The sequence below is a fragment of the Furipterus horrens genome, unplaced genomic scaffold (genome assembly GCF_987537825.1).
Source record: "Furipterus horrens unplaced genomic scaffold, mFurHor1.1.pri manual_scaffold_1, whole genome shotgun sequence".
Lineage (NCBI taxonomy): Eukaryota > Metazoa > Chordata > Mammalia > Chiroptera > Furipteridae > Furipterus > Furipterus horrens.
Window position 1 is genome coordinate 173,606,530 of NW_028327171.1, and position 18,470 is coordinate 173,624,999.

At 37.0% G+C, this 18,470-nt stretch overlaps 1 protein-coding gene across 1 annotated transcript in view; it reads right to left on the reverse strand.

Annotated features, from left to right (window-relative positions):
- Positions 1–18,470, reverse strand: part of ZNF385B (zinc finger protein 385B) — a 378,085-nt gene that overhangs the window by 286,948 nt on the left and 72,667 nt on the right. Inside the window, exon 2 of the mRNA XM_090268146.1 lies at positions 3,628–3,945. Coding sequence (XP_090124272.1) covers positions 3,628–3,943 — 316 coding nt within the window. The 5' untranslated portion in view covers positions 3,944–3,945. The remainder of the gene's footprint in view (positions 1–3,627; positions 3,946–18,470) is intronic.

Below are 18,470 nucleotides of genomic sequence, written 5' to 3' on the forward strand. Positions count from 1 at the left end.
GGTTAAGAAGTCTGAAATCAAGGTGTGGCAGAGTTGGCTCCTTGTGAGGACTCTGAGGGAAGAGTCATTCCAGGCCTCTCTTCTTGGTTTGTAGATGGCCCTCTTGTCTCTGAGTCTGTTCACATCATCTCTGCTCTGTGTGTCTCTGTGTGCATGTCTGAATTTCCCTTCTTATAAGAACATCTGTCACATTGGATTAGGGTCAACCTGACCCTAATGACCTCATTTTAAATTAATTTCTTCTGTAAAAGCTCTAACTCCAAATAAGGCTACATCCTGAAGTACTGAGGATTAGGACTCCAACATATTTTTTGGTGGGGGAAACACAGTTCGGCCCATAACACCCCCTATATCCAAGCAAATGGTTTAAAAAGGAAACTGCATTTGGTTCCCAATTAAGTGCTTGCTTTGTCAGTGGACTTGCCAGTCTTCCCTGTGCAACCTCCGCAGAGACTAGAAATGGGGATGGGCCCAGCACCCAACTCCACCTCCACCTGCCTGGGCCCCAGCACCTCTGAGTTTTCAAGAGGAATATTAGTTGTCAGATTGGTCCTGTGTGTGCCCTCAAGCCTCAGTAGCTGGTACACAGATGAAAATAGAGGACACAGTCTTGCCAGGACTGCCACAATGTAGGAAAGAGAGGTATGTATAGTTGGGAAATGGAGCCTTCTATTATCAACTGGGGCGCGCTGGGAGATACAGCTACATCTCAGGGACTCCTAAACTCTAAGGGAACACAGAGTCTGTAAGGGGCAACTGTTACCCACAGAAACAACCAGAATAGCAATCATTTCCCAAGAAGAACACTGTAACCTTGCCAAGGCTATAAGGCAAAGACACCCCCACCCCACCATTCCTCCACGGTTCCCACCACCTGGACAAAAAAAGGACAGGCAAATGGAGGAGCAGCATGAGCGCTGACTGTGCCCCATCCTCCACTCTAAGCTCTAGGGTCTGTCTCATCAAATCTTAATTTGGTAATGACATGAAAGTATTTATAAATAGAACTGAATCTTCTAAATCAGAGTCCCTCTGAATATACAAAAGTGAGAAGTTATAGGCAGAGAAGGTGTGAAGGGAGCTGCTACCCAGCAGGAAGCAGACATTTGACAGATCAGAATTGAGTAAAGTGATTGAAAAAATAAAACCATGTCAGGCTTGTTTCTTATTGAGACTCTAAACAGTAGAACATGCATGTACACACACAACACACACTATTCCATTATGTTCCTGCTGTTTCACTTAGCACGATATCATGGACAGTTTCCCCTGTCATTAGGTATTGCTCAGAAATATAATTTTTAATGACTATGATTTCTGTCATTCATTGTATAAGTATACTATTATATATTTAATCTTTCTCCTATTGGACATTCAGAACGCATCTAATATTTTGGAATTATGAATAATGTCATAATCATCTTTGTACATACACATATGTCTAACTTTTAATTCAAAAAGGAGACTTTATTATACCTATTTTTTTCCAGCTGGGATGATTAATGCTAATCACTTTCAGACATTAAGTGACCTGCCTTCATCCTATGCTAAACCCAAGTCTTCTGAGAATGGATCATTGACTATCTTATCAACACATGAAAATGGTTCTTTATGCCTAAAATATAGACTTAAAAATCTGTTGCATTTTCTTACCCATTTCTTATATATTAATATATTGTGTTAGTCTAGAAGATGAGCCATGTTTTACTAATAGAATATATCCATATTTATCTGTGTATATTTTTGCTAAATTTATTTTATGTCAGCCAGCTAATTTCATTAGCATGGAAGAACAATAGAGAAATTAATGAATCAGAGATTTACATTTCTGTTTTCAAGACTCATCAAAGTGAAATAGTTTGCCATGAAAGCAACTATCCATGATCACAAATATATGACAGCACATAGGTCTGAATTTAACCTGAGTGTTATTACACGGTAGCAAAACAGTGATGAAGAATAATGGCTTCACTATTAGTTAAATATGGCTGGAACTCTAGTAGATCTGTCATCTCCATGCCACATGAAGCTGGACAAATGACTTTATTTCTCTGTGCCTCCATTCTTAGTCTGTAAATAATGGATAATCATAGTACCTACCTCAGGGCTGATGAGAGGATAAAATGAGAACATTTCTAGAAAGTTCTTAGGACCAGAATATGGCCATTAGAAAGGGCTCAATTAATGTTAGCTACTAATTTTAATAATAAGAAGCTATATTTTAAAAATAGATATGTGGACTTTAACAGATATAATTCAAACTTTTACTCAAGGTTATTTGCTCTCTGATTTAGATATAAGACAGTAATCTGTTTTAACCTAACACCAACTATATTTTAATACATAAATTAATATTGTAATATGTAAACTACAGATACATTAATGTATATGCATTATAATTACAATTCATATTACATATACACAACATAAAAAACATGATTTTTCACTATTTTAATAAGTATGCATCTTATATCCTTAAATTCTTGTAAGTCTTTCACAGCATCATAAGTATCAACGGAGGAAATAATTTTATGGAATTAAACTGGTAAAAAGTAGTAAGTTTAACTTGAAATATAAGAAAAAATATGAATTTATAGCCCTCATGAAAACAATTTACATTGGACCTTAATAAGGGTCATGTCATAACTTCACAAAACCAAAAACTATGTAACAGCACTGAGTGAAATTCCAACGAATGGCTGTTCTGCCTCATATCCAGAGTAAACACTTGCTAGTGTGGAATTTGAAGCTCCTCCCCAACATTTAGGAGGAGGCTTATCTTGGCCTCCCAGGTAAACCTGGGTAGGAGGTTCATTTTTTGTAGACGTCTTCACCATGGATCACAATAAATTTCACATTTTCCTTTAATCATGTCACGGTGAAGATACCCAATGACCAACAATGTGGAGAAGCGGGACAAGATAATAAATTTAAAGACTGTAGAATTCAGGACAGATGCACAAATGGGAGAATCCCTAAGCTTCTGCCTGTACCAGGCCCACAGGACAGGGTGAGAGGCCAGAGGCAAGGGAAAGTGCTTGTGTTGGAGCCAGGTCTCAGAGGTAAGCCTTGTCGTTTTGACAATGTTCATTCCTATTGTTAGGAGCCGCCTGCACAGAGGCAGCTGCGGCTGGCAACTGTCTGGAAGAATGTAACAAGTCTAACACACAAGATTAATGCTCCTTTCTTGCATCATGGGACATTATAAATAGAGCTGCAGCTTTTTATATACTATCAAGTAGTATACTATCCAATAAAAGCAGACAAAGAAAACCCAACAAAGCCTAATTTTACAGAGATGGGGAAGAACTGATATCACTGATCCATTTTGAACATATTCAAAATACTTGAAGAAATGTTCACACACTCTGGGGATAAAGAACCAAGCCAATGATCTAATATACAAACTCTGCATACATATATTTGTGTCTAATATGATATGTGTGTAATAATAATAAATATATACCGAAAATAACAAAGAGCTCTTGGATTTTACCTGTAGGGAAAAGAGTACATATTATCATGGTGGAGGCTTTAAGGGAAAAGGTAAGTCTTGCTCTAAATTCATTTTCTAGAACAGCAGCTTTTCTCCCAGTAGCAAATGGAGGCCAAGGCCTGTCTGCTTACCTGTGCTGGTGTTGGCGCTGGGGCTGGCCAGCAGCGGCCCTCCGCCCTGAGCCGGGGGCTGAGGCTGCCCATCGCTCAGCTGTTTGACGCGTTTGCGGTGGGATTTGCCGTTGTAATGGACCTGGGCCTGGGCTGCAGAGTTTAGCTGGATGTTGCACACCTCACAGAAAGAGAACAGGATTTTCTTTTTCTCCTTACTGAACTGGTCCTCAGGTCTGTCATTTTTTATCCTCCTGTCTTCAAAGCCCCGTAGAAAAGTTGCCATATTCATAATTCCATCTTCAGGGTAGTTGTCAGGGCTTAAATAGTACTTCATACCTGAAAAAGGGGGACAACTGATTGTGAAATACATGCCCTTTTATATTCTTGTAGGATTATAATTAATTTTATTTATTTTTCTTTTTTTTAATGATAAACTTTTAAAAAAGCTTTTTAAAAGGATTTTATTTATTTATCTTTAGAGAGAGGAGAAGGGAAGGAGAAATGGAAAGAGTGAAACATCAATGCGTTATTCCCCCTTGTGCGCCCCCAACTAGGGACCTGGCATGGGCCCTGAATGGGATTCGAACCAGCAACCCTTTGGTTTGCAGGCTGGCGCTCAATCCATTGAGCCACACCAGCCAAGGTAGACTACAATTAATTTTCATGGTATGGTTTAGCCCAGAAGTTTCCCAGCTATGCAGTGGTCACTCCTGGAAACAGTCATCAAGTGTAACTAGCTGAGCAAATGCAGTCTTGAAGACTGTGTTCCCTCTACCTGGAGCACTTTCTGCTCCACCCTTGGCCCTCATCCCATCCCTTCTCAAGTCCATTTCTCTCTTCACTCTTGCCCACCCCTGAGATCTTAGCTGGAGCACTACTCTCTCCAGAGAACCAGTCTGAGCCTGGAGCCATGGCAGATCTCTGGTTACATGCTTTAACAGTGCTGTGTCACCTCCCTTCATAGCATCTATTAGCAAGGCATTTTACATGTATTTGTGCAACTATTTGGTTTATGTTCTCCAGTACAGTGTGAACTCTGTGAGGGCCATAACCTCATTTCTGATTATCCCTTAGGCCTAAAACAGCACATTTTTCATAATAGACATTCAAATATCTACTGAAGAAAGGAAGGAATAAATGACGTTCTGAACCCAGAACTGTGAAAAAATATATTTATAGACACAAAGATATGCACCTGAAAACAGATTCATGTCTTAACCTGCAGAGAAGGTAAGTAACAAAGACTGAAACATGGTATGTTTGCAATTTATGTTTGGTTGTCTTTCAAAAGCCCCTTTACAAGTCAGTCAATGGGACTTTGAACATATTTTCTTATAGATGTAGTGAAACGAATTGTATGTAGGTTTTCAGATTAGCCCATAAATATCAATTTAACCTTTGAGAGTTGAAATACAGAATATCTGAAATACAAAATAATAGAAAATATGATATATGGGAAACTAGTATTTGAAAAATAGAAAAAGGGTAAAACAGACTAAGATATAATTTTATTTATTTTTAAATGCTGGATTTTTTTTCATTTATTTAGATGAGGGTATAATGATAAATTATAAGTTAAGTTAAGACTTATTTAAATGAGACTTTTCAGTTCCTCAAGAACCTTAGCTGATGAAGACAGTGTTGCTTTTTATCTTGGTCAATTCTACTTTAACATGTGTAATTTCCTCGTTTTAGTAATACCAGTATTACCAGCATTTTCATACCTTTCAGTGTAATTATTGCAATGTTTCTGGTTTCAACCAGAATAAAGAAAAGTACGCTGTCATAGAAGAAAGAGGAGCACAAGAGTCAGGGAATAACTGGGCAAAAACTAAGGGGAAGGGTGTGTGCATGAGAAAGAACTGGCTGAGGTAGACAGCAGAGTGCCAAGAGGGATGAAAAAATTCAGATAAAATATCATGGCTTGTAAGAGATTTTCTGCCTATGGGAAAAACTCAGAAAGATGAAAAATATTGGCTTTGAGCACTTCTGTTGATCTAGGTTGGCACTGAAGTCTACAGAAAGGAAGGAACAAGTAGAGACTAGTCCATATTTGGAGTGTTCACCAGTTGGATGTTTAAATTCAGAAAATGAATTATAGCACAGGGTATGACCATGAAGATTTAATTTTATGTATACAGTATGCCATAAAGAGCTCCTTATTTACACCCATACCCCCTATAGCAAAGTGCCCTCATGTATTATACCATAGATGAAATCATAACCATCAGAGAAAATCGCTCATTTTGATATGTAAAACCTATGTGTCCCATAAATGTTTTTCCCTGATGCCACCATTTTAAGGAAGTCTACTTCACAAAATTTTCCAAATAAATATATTCCTTTTACCTCTCCACAAAGGCAGTTTTCTTCTTTAAAATCTATTCAAACTACACATAAATCAGGTTTAAGAAATTCCTGTAGCTGAGTTATAAATGAAATGTTATGTGAACTGCACATGTATCAATATTTTTGCTTTTATTCCCTGAATAAAAAATATTATGGGAGGGTCACAAAACCATTTTTTCTCATAAAAATTTAGAAGATATCAGTGCCCTATAAAAGTTATGTTCAAACATATTACTTTGTGTCTTCTCTTTAAATATTAAAATCTATCTTAAGAACTGAACTTTTTGATAAATAGGTACTTTTTAAAAAGAGCTCATTGTTAATATATCATGCCCTGTCTAGAAAATGAATTTGTTGTAAAAGATAAGGAAAACCAGTAACTTTTAACCTTGCAAGGCTAGGCCAGACACCAACTCATTGAATCATTGAAGTCAAAGAGTTATATTTCAATTCAAGTCACCAAGGATCTTCACTCAGTTGAGGACTGATGACATTTTGGTCTTAAAATTAAACCTCTTTGGAGGTGGTTGCTGGTTAACACATGGTAGTTCATAGAAACAGGACATATATCATGATGTTCCTTTTTAAAACAAATCTAAAAAAAAAAAAAAAGACTTCTTTGTATTATCTTATAAAAGATAATGCCTGCTTGCTTATGCATTTCTGATTGTTATTTGTCCTAGAAGTAAATCATGCTCTAGATTTATTTAAATATACTTTATATTACATAGTTAGAAACAAACCTTTAAAATGAAATGAACAGCTATTCTAGAACTTTGCTATAAAAAACCTCTTTAATATACCAGCACTCTCCATAACCTTTAGCCCTATTTTACTTTCTCCCAGAGTTACTCTCCACGATGATCCCACAAGCCTCCAACACCACATTCAGGGGGCACCCTAGGGAGGAAGCAATGCCGGGAGATGGGGTGGAGGTGCATTCTGTCCACCAAGTCCCAATTTATTCATCCTAGTTATAAAAACACACAAAGGAGACTCAGGACTCTGACATCGATTCTTATCCACCTCATTAGGTTGCCAATGTTTGGTTCTGACTCATAAGCTCTTACTTTACAGGAAGGTAAAAATTTGAGTTCTTGGGTCTCAGGCTAAAAACAACACCCTTTCCTCAAATACAGTTTTGGGGAAAATTAAGAAGTCAGTAGCGTATGTTCATTTATTGGTATGTTTCATTATTTATTTCCTAACAGAATCCAGATATAGAAATCTATATTTGTTTCAATTAAACACTGGCTATATATACATACCATCCTTTGTCCTATGGCTAAATAAATAAATAAAATAAAGAACTTAAAAAAAATGAAGAGCTTAACGTAAATGAGAAGAAGCAACCACTGTTGTTTCCTGTTCAGAAGAGTGACTGTGGAGAATTCTTTGTATAACAGTCCCCAAAGTACCCTGGGCATGCTTCTACAGCATTTTAGCTTTATTATATTGGGCTGAAATTTATTGCTCAGTATTTGATTTTAGTAGGAGTTGATTTGTCTCAGATTTTTTTTTTTTTCTGATCATCTACTGACATTTTGCTGAGTTCTAGTGAAATAGATTGTAATGGGGTGAGTTGGCCTAAGGTGAATCCCAAGAGATTTTGACACTAATTGCTGAATAAGAGAAACTGACATTTTAATGCTTCTAGCAGTTTGTTTCCCTAGAGGAAAATATTTGAATTCAGCTTTGGGGGCACATTGCTCTTTTGTTTTGGGGAGAACATCTCTGAGAGGATCGTTCAGTTAAGTGGAAATGTGAAGGTAAGACATGGACTCAGGAAACAATACGGCTCCAAGGAGCTTAATCTGCTTTTCATAATCATATAAAAGGTTGTTTTCACTGCAGCACAGTAGCATCTCAGCAAATTATCTTTTCTTTCACAATTTTTTTTGGCCTGTAAGTTGATTTAAATTGTATTGTCCCTAAAAGTTTTTGTTAGGTACTGAGAGGTGAGTGTGTTTTCTTGTTCAAGCCCTGATCCAGAGCCGGTGGGTGGAGACAGGAAGCCAGGAAGGACATGAATGCATCTTACCTTAGAGAGAACAGCCTGAGATGTTGCAGCTCAAACTGGACCATTACTGCATAAGCCCCTATTTGGGATCATTTTAATAAACTCAACTTTGGGGGAAGTATTGATATATCTTAGGACCTAAAGGTAAAGGCCATACCCCTGTTGAATACCACAAAGGAAAAACATTTTCCACTGTCAGTCTAAAAAGATTCATAGGGGCAGAAAATAGACATGTAGAGGGATGAGCCTGTGACTGACTGTCACTGGGCCTGGGGTACAGGAGACTTGTGAGCAAGATATAAGAGACTTGTTCTAGGCATTCCCTTCATGGGAAAGTAAACAGATCCCTGAAGCATGGAGCAGAGAAGACTGCATAACAGAGGATGCGTGTGGAGGACTTTGGTCTGTGAACTCAGAGAGCTGCCCATCTAGTAACAGCTGTGGAGTTGTCCACTTATATTTTCTTTCTTGATCCCGAAGCCATGAGTGAAGTCCTGCAAACATCACAGCTGATCTTCCTATTACTGTGGGAATTGTGTGAGAGTCTGGAATGGAACCTGGGGTTAAAGCACACATGGGATAGCAGCAGCAGGAGCTGAAGATGTTACTTAATGATAAAAGAGTGGCGTAGTGGTCCAGAGTCAGGCAGCTAGTTAGGATGTTGAATAACAACTGACTTGGAGTATCTCGGGCGTCAAAAAAGTGTGTGAGTGGGCAAGCTAATAAGATATTGGAATTCTTGCATCAAGTAGGGAAGAAGTTTGAACTATTTTGAATTAGGTAATATAATAGTAGCCTGGGGCATTTGAGTTACCCAATTATAAATAAAACAAGGTTATTTTGTTCTCATTCATTATTGCAGATCCCAAACCAACCAGATGCCCAGCACTTAAAAAGTGTTCCACGAACCTTTGGCAAAATAAAATAACAGCTATAATTAATTCAACTGAAGTTTTCCCTTCTTTATATTGTATCTATATGAGATGATGGATGTTAGATGAACCTATTATAATAATTATTTCATAATATATGTAAATCAAACTATCATGCTATATGCCTTAAGCTTATACAGTGATATAAATCAATTATTTCTCAATAAATTTGGAAAAAAGTTGCATGATCCAGCAGCTGTGCTCTCAGGTACATGGCTACATAAAATCTTCAACAACTGTGCCAGGAGACATAGCCAAGAATGTTCACATTTACCCCCTGCTGGAAACAATCCATGTTTTATCACAAGCAGAAGAGATAAATAATCTGTACACCAAAGAGCAGAGAAAATGAATAGAACATTAGCACACACAAACACACAAAGTAAAAAAAAACCAGCTTCGTTACCTCAGAATTATTACCTCAAGCAGAGAAATAATATTTAAACTCACAATATGATAAAATTTCTATTTCTATATCTTAAAAGTTATTTTTAATGATGGTGCAGGCTTTGGCCTTAGACAAATATTGATTTAACACTTGGGTCTTGGTGTTCCACCAAAACGTGTACATGGTACACCTGTAGCTATAAGAAAGAACAATGTTTATTGACTGGGTCATGCTGCCTTCTTTGTAATGAGGACCGGATTCCACTTGCCCTCTGCTCCAGCTGGCACAGCAGTGCAGCAGGAGACAGCAGAACACAGGGGAGAGAACCCGAATCATAACTGAGCATGAAGACCCAGGCAAGGGCGGATGTTACAGCTGCATTCCTCCCACAGTTATCTTAAATGCCTTCCTTTGCAGGCAGGCCCCGGAGCCACTCCAGCAGGACATCAGCCAAGTCTCTGTGTGAAGCAAGAACAAGCTCTCCTGGCTCCCTGAGGTAACTGCCATTGCACCTTCTGTTTGGCTGATGGGAACTTGAGTAATTTGATAGATTGCTCCAGACAAGTGAGATGCATCCACCAAGCAAGGCATGTTCTCAGTTCATTGAAATCTTGGGTAATCTTAAAAAGTTTACAAACAAGAATGGTGTTTTCTGGCTTATGCTACATGGGAAAGTGTAGTTAAACGAAAGAGACCATGTCACACAGTCTAGTTTCCAGTCACACTCTCTCTCTATGCCATCTAGACACAATTTTATGTTAATTGAATTTTTACTCATTATAAAAGTAATGTATTCTAGAGATTTTAAAAAATACAAAGAGCAGAAAAGAATTAAGGGAAATTCCTCTAAGTTCCTACCATTCAAGGTCAACCACATTTTGTTCTTGATTACTAGTCTTTTTAAATGCACATATTGTCTTTACAGAATTCTGGTTTGACAACACATACTTGCTAAAAGTTCAAATATATAAATACACTAGAGCTGAGCTTTTCAATTGATTATATTTACTTGCAATCAGATTAACCAGAAGTCAATGTTTTATAAGGATCAAATGCACCTGTTACAAGTGGTCTGCAGAAGAGAAACAGTGGTATGAGCACCTTTAATAGAGCTGCCCTGGTCAAGGCAGTCTGGGAGGTCATGTTTGAACTTAGAGATAAAAGATGAATAGGAATAAAGACAAGAATTTTCCAGGAAAAGAAGAGGAAATGTGCAAAGATTCCAAAGCCTAGTCTCTCTAGAGCAGAGAAAGCAAGGGACTGAGTTGGAGCCAGAAAATAAGGCCAAGCTGAGAGTGTTGGTCTGAGGAAGGTGCAGAAGTGTTTTTAATTGGAGGACTGATATGACCAGATTTGATTTGTGAAAAATAATCACTTGGCCGTCAGAGTGACTAAAGCATGTGGTGCACAGTAGAGAGGTTGCCACGTGAATGTAGACAAATTCTCAGGCAGCAGAAATGGTGAGCGGGCCTGGAGAGCGGCAGTGACAGCAGAGAAGGAAAGTGGAGAAATTCGAAAAACTTGAGAAGAAAAATCAACAGGACTTGGTGATGGATCAAATAGGACTCAGGGCAGAGGGAGAGATTGGTGTCAAAGACTATTTTAAATGTGCCCGGGACAGTTTCCAAATAAAATATAAATGCAGGGCCCCATCCTTAGAGATTCTGATAGAGCTGGTCTGGCACGGGGCCTGGCTTAAGAGTGGAAACCGCCCCAGGTTTCTAAGTAGCCAGGGTTGAGAACTACTGCTCCAAGGATCACAGTTGTTTGAAAGTAACATCTGCCCTAGTCTGGGGGCCCACACTGCAGTTGTCAATAAGTTTTACCCTGACATCAGCTAGGTTTGGAAAGGGGATTTGATTCCTCCATTCCAGAGAGAAGCACCAGCACTTTGAGGGGCCCATCAGACCGCGATCCCCAGAACACTGCATAGCAATCCATGGAATACAGTTTGCCCACAAACCTTCTCCTCAGGTCATGGATTGTTTTTCTCTCATCTTCAAGACACAGGTGTCTCAGGGGACTGGAAGGATGGAGCTCTCTGAAACACGTCACATTCAGGAAGCTAGAGCCCTATATTCAATTCTCAGAAGCTAGCCCAGCTCTCATTTTCCACTATGTAGAATTTCCTTCTGTACTTTGGCTCCATCCTGCTTCCTTTGAGCAGTTTTCACTGAATGCCCAACATGTACCTGAAACAAATTGTATTTATTTCAGGTGCCATGACCTCCTTTAGACCTCCTCCTTGACTGTAGGCAACTTCTCTACTGATTCACTTTTATCCCACTTAAGAAAGGTGTTTATTCTAAACATCACAATAGGGTATTAATTCTGACCCTTCTCAGGAACTTTGTTGTTAATACTATTTGGAAAACAAGTATATGTAAGAAAAATTTTTCAAGAAGTGACATTTAGAAATATTTTATATGTTTTAATGTAGGATAACTTATTCTCAAAGAAAGTGTTTTCTTAGGCAATGGATTGGCATGGAATTTGTAGTAAAAATAACAAACACATAGATTGACCATATAATTAGTTAAATCAGGGAACTTTTGCCTAGGACAAATGGTGCATGAAGACAGGTGGACAGGATGCCCACTCAAAAGATGTAAAATAGGACTATCCCAGCATATAGTCATCCTATGCTCACAGCATATTGCTTTATGACATGAGGCCTTTAATGATGAGTCAAACCCAAGAAAGTGCTGTTTAAATGTACTTTCTCCACACTTTTTACATAAGGAACAATCTTTGAAATCTTAAGATTTCTCTAAGGGGCTAGTAACTAGATTGTACTATTATTTTCCTGTCTTCTAGAATACACCTAAAATACGTATGCCTTGACAGCTCTGGGGAGGATTGGGGTAATGAAGGGATCAAGCAAAAAAAGGAGAAACAAGGGAGAGAGAAAGAACTCACAGACACAGACAACAGTATGGTAACTGGGAGGGAAAGGGGGTAGAGGTGGAAGAGGGTATGGGGGGATAAGTGGTGATGAAAGAATAAAAACATTTAAAATATATATCATTGAAAATTTAAAAGATATGTCTTCTTTTTGGAAAACAAAATTGATACAAAAATTTTAACCTAGCAGTATTTGAGTATTTTATTTATTTTTTAATTACTTAGCATTTTCTTATTACAAAACTGATGGTTCATTCTAACCAATTAATCTGTAGATTCAATGCAAGCTTAACCAAAATACCAGCAGGATTATGTTTTGAAACTGACAGCAAGACAAAGAACAGATTGAGAGTTGTCAGAGGGGCGGGGGTTAGGCAGCTGGGTGGCCTGGTGAAAAAGGTGAAAGGATTAAGAAAAAACAATAAAAAACCCATAGACACAGACAAACAGTGTGGTGATTACCAGAAGAAAAGGGAGGGAACAGAAGAGGGTAAATGGTGGATAAATGGTGATGGGAGAAAATTTGACTTGAGGTGGTGAACTCACAATACAATATACAGATGCTATTTTATAGATTTGTACACCTGAAATTTATATAATTTTATTAACCAATGTCACCACATTAAATTTAATTTAAAATGTATATGCAAATTCAAGGAGCCAAGAATAGCCAAGGCAGTTCTGCAAAACAATTGAGCTGAAGGACTTATACTAGCAGATATCACAGCCTATTAAGGGGCTCTGGCAGTGAAAACAGTCTAATTTTGAAACAAGAAAGAAAAAAAAAAAAACCAATAGAACAGAAATGGAGAGTCTAGACACACCACATATACACACACAGTAAATATATATATATATATTTACACTGTTACCTGATTTATGATAAAGATAATAGCGTAGCAGTGAAAGGATACTCATTTCTATAAATGGAATGGGTTGGTTTTATATCCATATTGGAAAAAATATATCTGGATCTCTATATTTCACATGATATAACAATTCTAGAAGGACTACAAATCTAAATGGTTCAAAGAAAATAGTAAAGTTTTTAAAGAAAAGATAAAAAAACATTTTTATGACTTTGGAACAGGCATAGACATAAAAAGTATTAATCATAAGAGGAAAAATTATAAAATGAAATATGTTAAATGTTTCTTCATCAAAAGATGTCATTGAGAGATTGAAAAAGTCACTCAAAGAGTGGGAAGATATATTCACAGTGCATGTTTCCAACAAATGCCCTACATCCAAAATTTATATGAATACTCTTAGAAATCAATTAAGATAACCAATTGAAAATGAGCAAAAGCCTTGAATTCACACAAAATAATATCCAAATGACCAAAAAAATGTACAGAAAGGCATTCAACCTCATTGCTCATTAAAGGAATGCAAATTAAAACCAAAACATAATATCACTACCACACTAAAATGGTTAAAATGAAAGTGACAGAAAATACAAGGTGCTTGATGAGGATGCGGAACACCATAAATTCAAACATAGCTGGTGAAGTATAAATTAGTAATCTATACTTCGGAAAACTGCAACATGGACTAAGGCTGGGCATATGCATAGTCCAGGACCCAGCAATTCTACTCTCATATATCCAACAGAAATATTATGTAGTTATGTTCACTAAATGTACAACATTCACTAGAACTTCATACGAGCACTAGTCATAATTGACCCAAACTGAAAAGTACCCAAATGTCCATTAACAGTAAAATGGGTAAATACATTGTAACATATAGTACCAATTTCCACAAGAGAATACATATAGCAGTAAAAAGGAATGACTTATAACTACATGCAACAAATATGGATGAATCTCAGTAATTTTAAGCAGAAGAACCCAGAGCAAAAGTTACTAACTGTATGAGTTCATCTATTTATATGAAGTACAAAGCCATGAAAAATGAATGAATGCTGTTAGAAGTCAGGCTAGTCATCACTTTTGAGGTGGCGGTGGCAGTGATGATTGGGCAATGACTTAAAGCAAAATGAACCGACAGTGTACTGTGTCTTAAGCTGGGTACCAGTTACACAGGAGTGGTGAGTTTGCAGAAATTCACTGAGCTGTAAATTTATGAGAGGCATTCTTTTCTAGGTGTATATTATACCTCAATAAATGTTAAAAACTAATGTGTTCAACATAGAAAATTAGAGCAATATCATAAAATAAAAATAATGCCCACTCAAACCCACTACCAGAGAGACATTCATTTTAATTTAGAGTATATTTTTCTAGATCTCTGAAAATGTGACTATGTATTTATAAAAATCTGATTACTGTACATACAGTTTTGTATATTGCTTTTTCAGTTCACATACCATAAGCATCTTCCCATGCATTAAATATTTATCTTTAATATCAGTCCTAGTGACAGAAAAATATTCACTCTACAGATATAATTTAGTCAAACTGGAATCTAATTTCTGGGATAGGAGGTCCTGAGGAGGACCAGGGAATCTAAGGCCAGGGTAGCTGTTTCCCCCAAACACCACCAGACTGGGTGGAATCAAGGACCACCTAAAACCATTTCATTTTCCCTAGAACCTAGTGTGGTGGTATGACAGTCATTTTTCCTAACTTTTGATTATTTTAAATATTCCTGGAAAATATTATTATTATTTTTTGTATCTGTGTCTTTGTGCATATCCATGATTATTTCCTTAGGATAAATTCTGGGAAGTAGAATTCCTAGGTCAACTTTTAATATGTACAGTGACAATTTGACTTGTAGATAAACTACACCAATTTTTATACTTCTATCAGCAGTGTGTAAGAATTTAGTCCCCTGGCTTCTCAACAACAATGAGAAAGCTGTTGAAAGAACTCAGTCTGATAAGCAAAGCATGTTTTCAAATGTACTTATGTGATTACTAACATAATTGGGCAGATTTTCATATGCACATTGACTATGTATTATAACTTTTATTCGTGAGTTTCTTCATGGCCTTTTTGTTTTCCTTTTTCAATTGAAGCTTGTTTCTCTTATTGACTTAAAGAGATTTTTTGTGTGTGTGTATTAAATACATTAACTCTATTTCTCATATACTGTAAATTTTTTCCATTTAATTTACCTTTCATTTTATTCATGAAAATTTTCAGATGTACTTAATATTTTTAATTTTAATGTCATAAAATCTATCCACTTTTTCATGTATGACCACTATCTTTAGCTTAGAAAAATCCTTCCCTGACCTATATTATAGAAATTCTCAATTGTTATATTAGGTAGCCCCCCCTTACCCACAGAGTTTACAGTCTAGAACCCCCAATGGATGCCTGAAACCACAGAGTGTACTGAACCCTATATATACTATGTTTTTTTTCTATACATCACACTTATGATAAAGTTGGATTTATAAATTAGGCACAGTAAGAGATTAACAACAATAAATAACAAATAGGACAATTATAACATACAATAATAATAATTGTGTGAATGGCTTTGCTGCCACTATTAAGTAAAGTAAGGGTTACTTCAACATAAGTGATGCAACCCCAAGACAGTAGATCAGATAAGTGAAGGCTACTAAGCGACGAAAGGGTGCGTAGCATACTCAGCATGGATAGACTGGAAGAAGAGATTACTTATTTCCAGGGCAGGACAGAGCAGGTTGGTCTGAGATTTCATTATACCATCCAGATCAGCACACAATTTAAAACTTATTAATTGTTTATTAAATTTTCCACTTATTTTCATGGGTAACTGAGACTGCTGAAGGCAAACCACGAATAAAGGGGGATTGCTGTAATTATACAGCTGCCATTACAGTTTTAAGCATAATGTATAGACTAAGAAAGAAGCTTAAAAACCAATATGACCTCTGTTAATGTAGTTAAGGACATATGGGACACTGTGTCAATGGCTGTGGCCTCTGTTAGGTGGTTGCATCGAAAGGCAAGAAATGGGGTAAAATAAAGCAGGAAAGGTCCTTGTTAGACACTCATAGAATATTCCTTCCTAAAGACTGTGATGATAAACTTTTCTCTTCAACCTGTTGAAAGGGACTGGGATCTATGTGGGAGACCATTCCACTGTCATCTGATCTGAGTCAGGAGGACAGGGCTCCCCTTCCCGTGCTCTGACTCTAAAGAAGCAGAACACATATCTAGTGGATAATCAATATCTAGCTTTTCCAGTCAATGTCTCTCTTTATTTCACCTAGAAATTTTGGATACTAGAGGTTTGTGGAACAAAGTTTAGGCATCATTTTATCATTTTTTTCTTTCAAAAGTCAAAGAAGTTGTATTAGTTGTGCAGCAGATGCAGAGTTTTAACACCCATGGGGATTCAAAAATAGAATATATGTTTTTCTATAAGGATTCCAGTCCTGATTATTACTTTTTCATATCTGAAAGTGTAACTTCTCACAATAGTGTCAGAAGTTATTCTCTTCTTCTCCTATAACATTTTAAAACTTGGTCTGGAATAACTGAAAACACAATGCAGTATGTGCATGCACACACACACACAGAGGTAATAGTTAATCTGGAAACATCAGTTAGTTCAAAGCCAGTACCTTCTATGAGTAATTTTAGCTGGTCTTTGGCAGGTTCTTTTCTTCCCCTTGTAGTTACCCTATTATCAGCTACTGCCACTAATAAGGAACAAAGACGTAGATGAAGGATCGTGTTCTATTGAGTCAAAGTGCACAGCAAGTGTAACATTCTTAAGTGTAACATGAGAAGAAAATAGCAATTCCCAAGGCTCTTGTAAGAATTTAGAACACCGGGTCAAGATTCAAAGCTGACAGCTTTTGTGGTTGTGATATGGCTGCCCGGAAATGAACCTACAAGCCCTGCTGGAGAAATTAATCCCAAAGGAACTACAGGCAGAAGATGACCAATTACTGAGAAGAAGGTCAGGTATATAAAAGATGATAAAAACAGACCATGAACACCTAAATATCAGAGCAATTGAGAGCATCAGATTTTGATTGCAAGAGTCAAAATCAGAAATGGCTCAAAAGAGTAAAGGAGAAAATGCCTTGTTGAAAATCAGTGTCCTAATGTTCTGGGGGCATGACCAAGCCCCCAGGTTTCAAAGGAAAGAGGAATTTCCAGATTCATGAGTCATCACCCCACTGCCCATTGGAATTGATGGGAAATACAGAAGGGAGGGAATGATGACCTAGAAATGGACTGTGCAGAATACGAGTCTGATGACAAGAAAGTTGATTTTGCTTGAACTTGTTTCTTGCTTTAAGGTTTAATTTATTGTCACTTCTGACTACCTGTTCTTTCCATATTGATGTTCTTTTAAATGGTCTTTTTCCCTTTTAAAATTGATCTTTAAAAACGTTTCTTTGCCAAATATCTCCACTGCTTGTGATGTTTCATTTGATGACATTTAAGATCTTTGTGTTCTCACTTTCCTACTGAAAGAAATGATTGACTTTAACTTAATTCCATTACAGAAAAAGCTGTGAAAATAGGGAAAGCAAAATTTATTTGTTGCCCCTAAGAGTAATTGTTCAATTTACTCTATAAAATGTTCATGAAGTACAGTCCCCCAACTATTTTTAGATAGATCGTTAATTTCAAAGTTGTGAAGTTGTCAAAAACCACTGATTTACACTCAGAAAAGTTATGAAAAAAGACAGCTTGTGTACAATTTGTTCAGCCAGTCAAGTAAATCTTTATCACTGGTGACTACAACAGGTTGTAAACCAATTTCATATTTTCAAATACAGAGCTGAGTACATGTATTTTTGATTTATAGGTAGCTGGCAATCAACCATCCTATGTACCTAGGGATTGTGGAGAAAATGGCAGGCAAGATGGGGCAATGCATGTGGCAACTGCCTGGGCTTACTAGTTGAACGCTTGAAACACTATATTCACATCAATGAGTGAAATTCATGTGGTGTTATACCACCAAGAAAAATTAATGAAGCATTTTGAAAAGGACCACCCTTCAACTTCCACAACTGTCTGTTGAATGATACATTGAAGCATCTTTCTCTCTCTTCCCACCACAATGACCCAGATGAGGAATGTAAAATATACTAAAACAGTAACACATTCATAGTATGTTGGAATAATTTTAAAAGAACTCATGCCAAACACACAAAAATGTTTGCCTTTTGGGGGATGGCAGAGCAAGATGCGGGAATAAAAGGAAATACAGTAATACAAAAAAGGAGCCTCTATCCAACAAATAATGCTCTGACTTGGAGTGTGATTAACTCAATTCTCTATATCTGAGATTAGAAAAAAAAAGAAGAAACAAATATATATTTTGTTTTGAAACCACA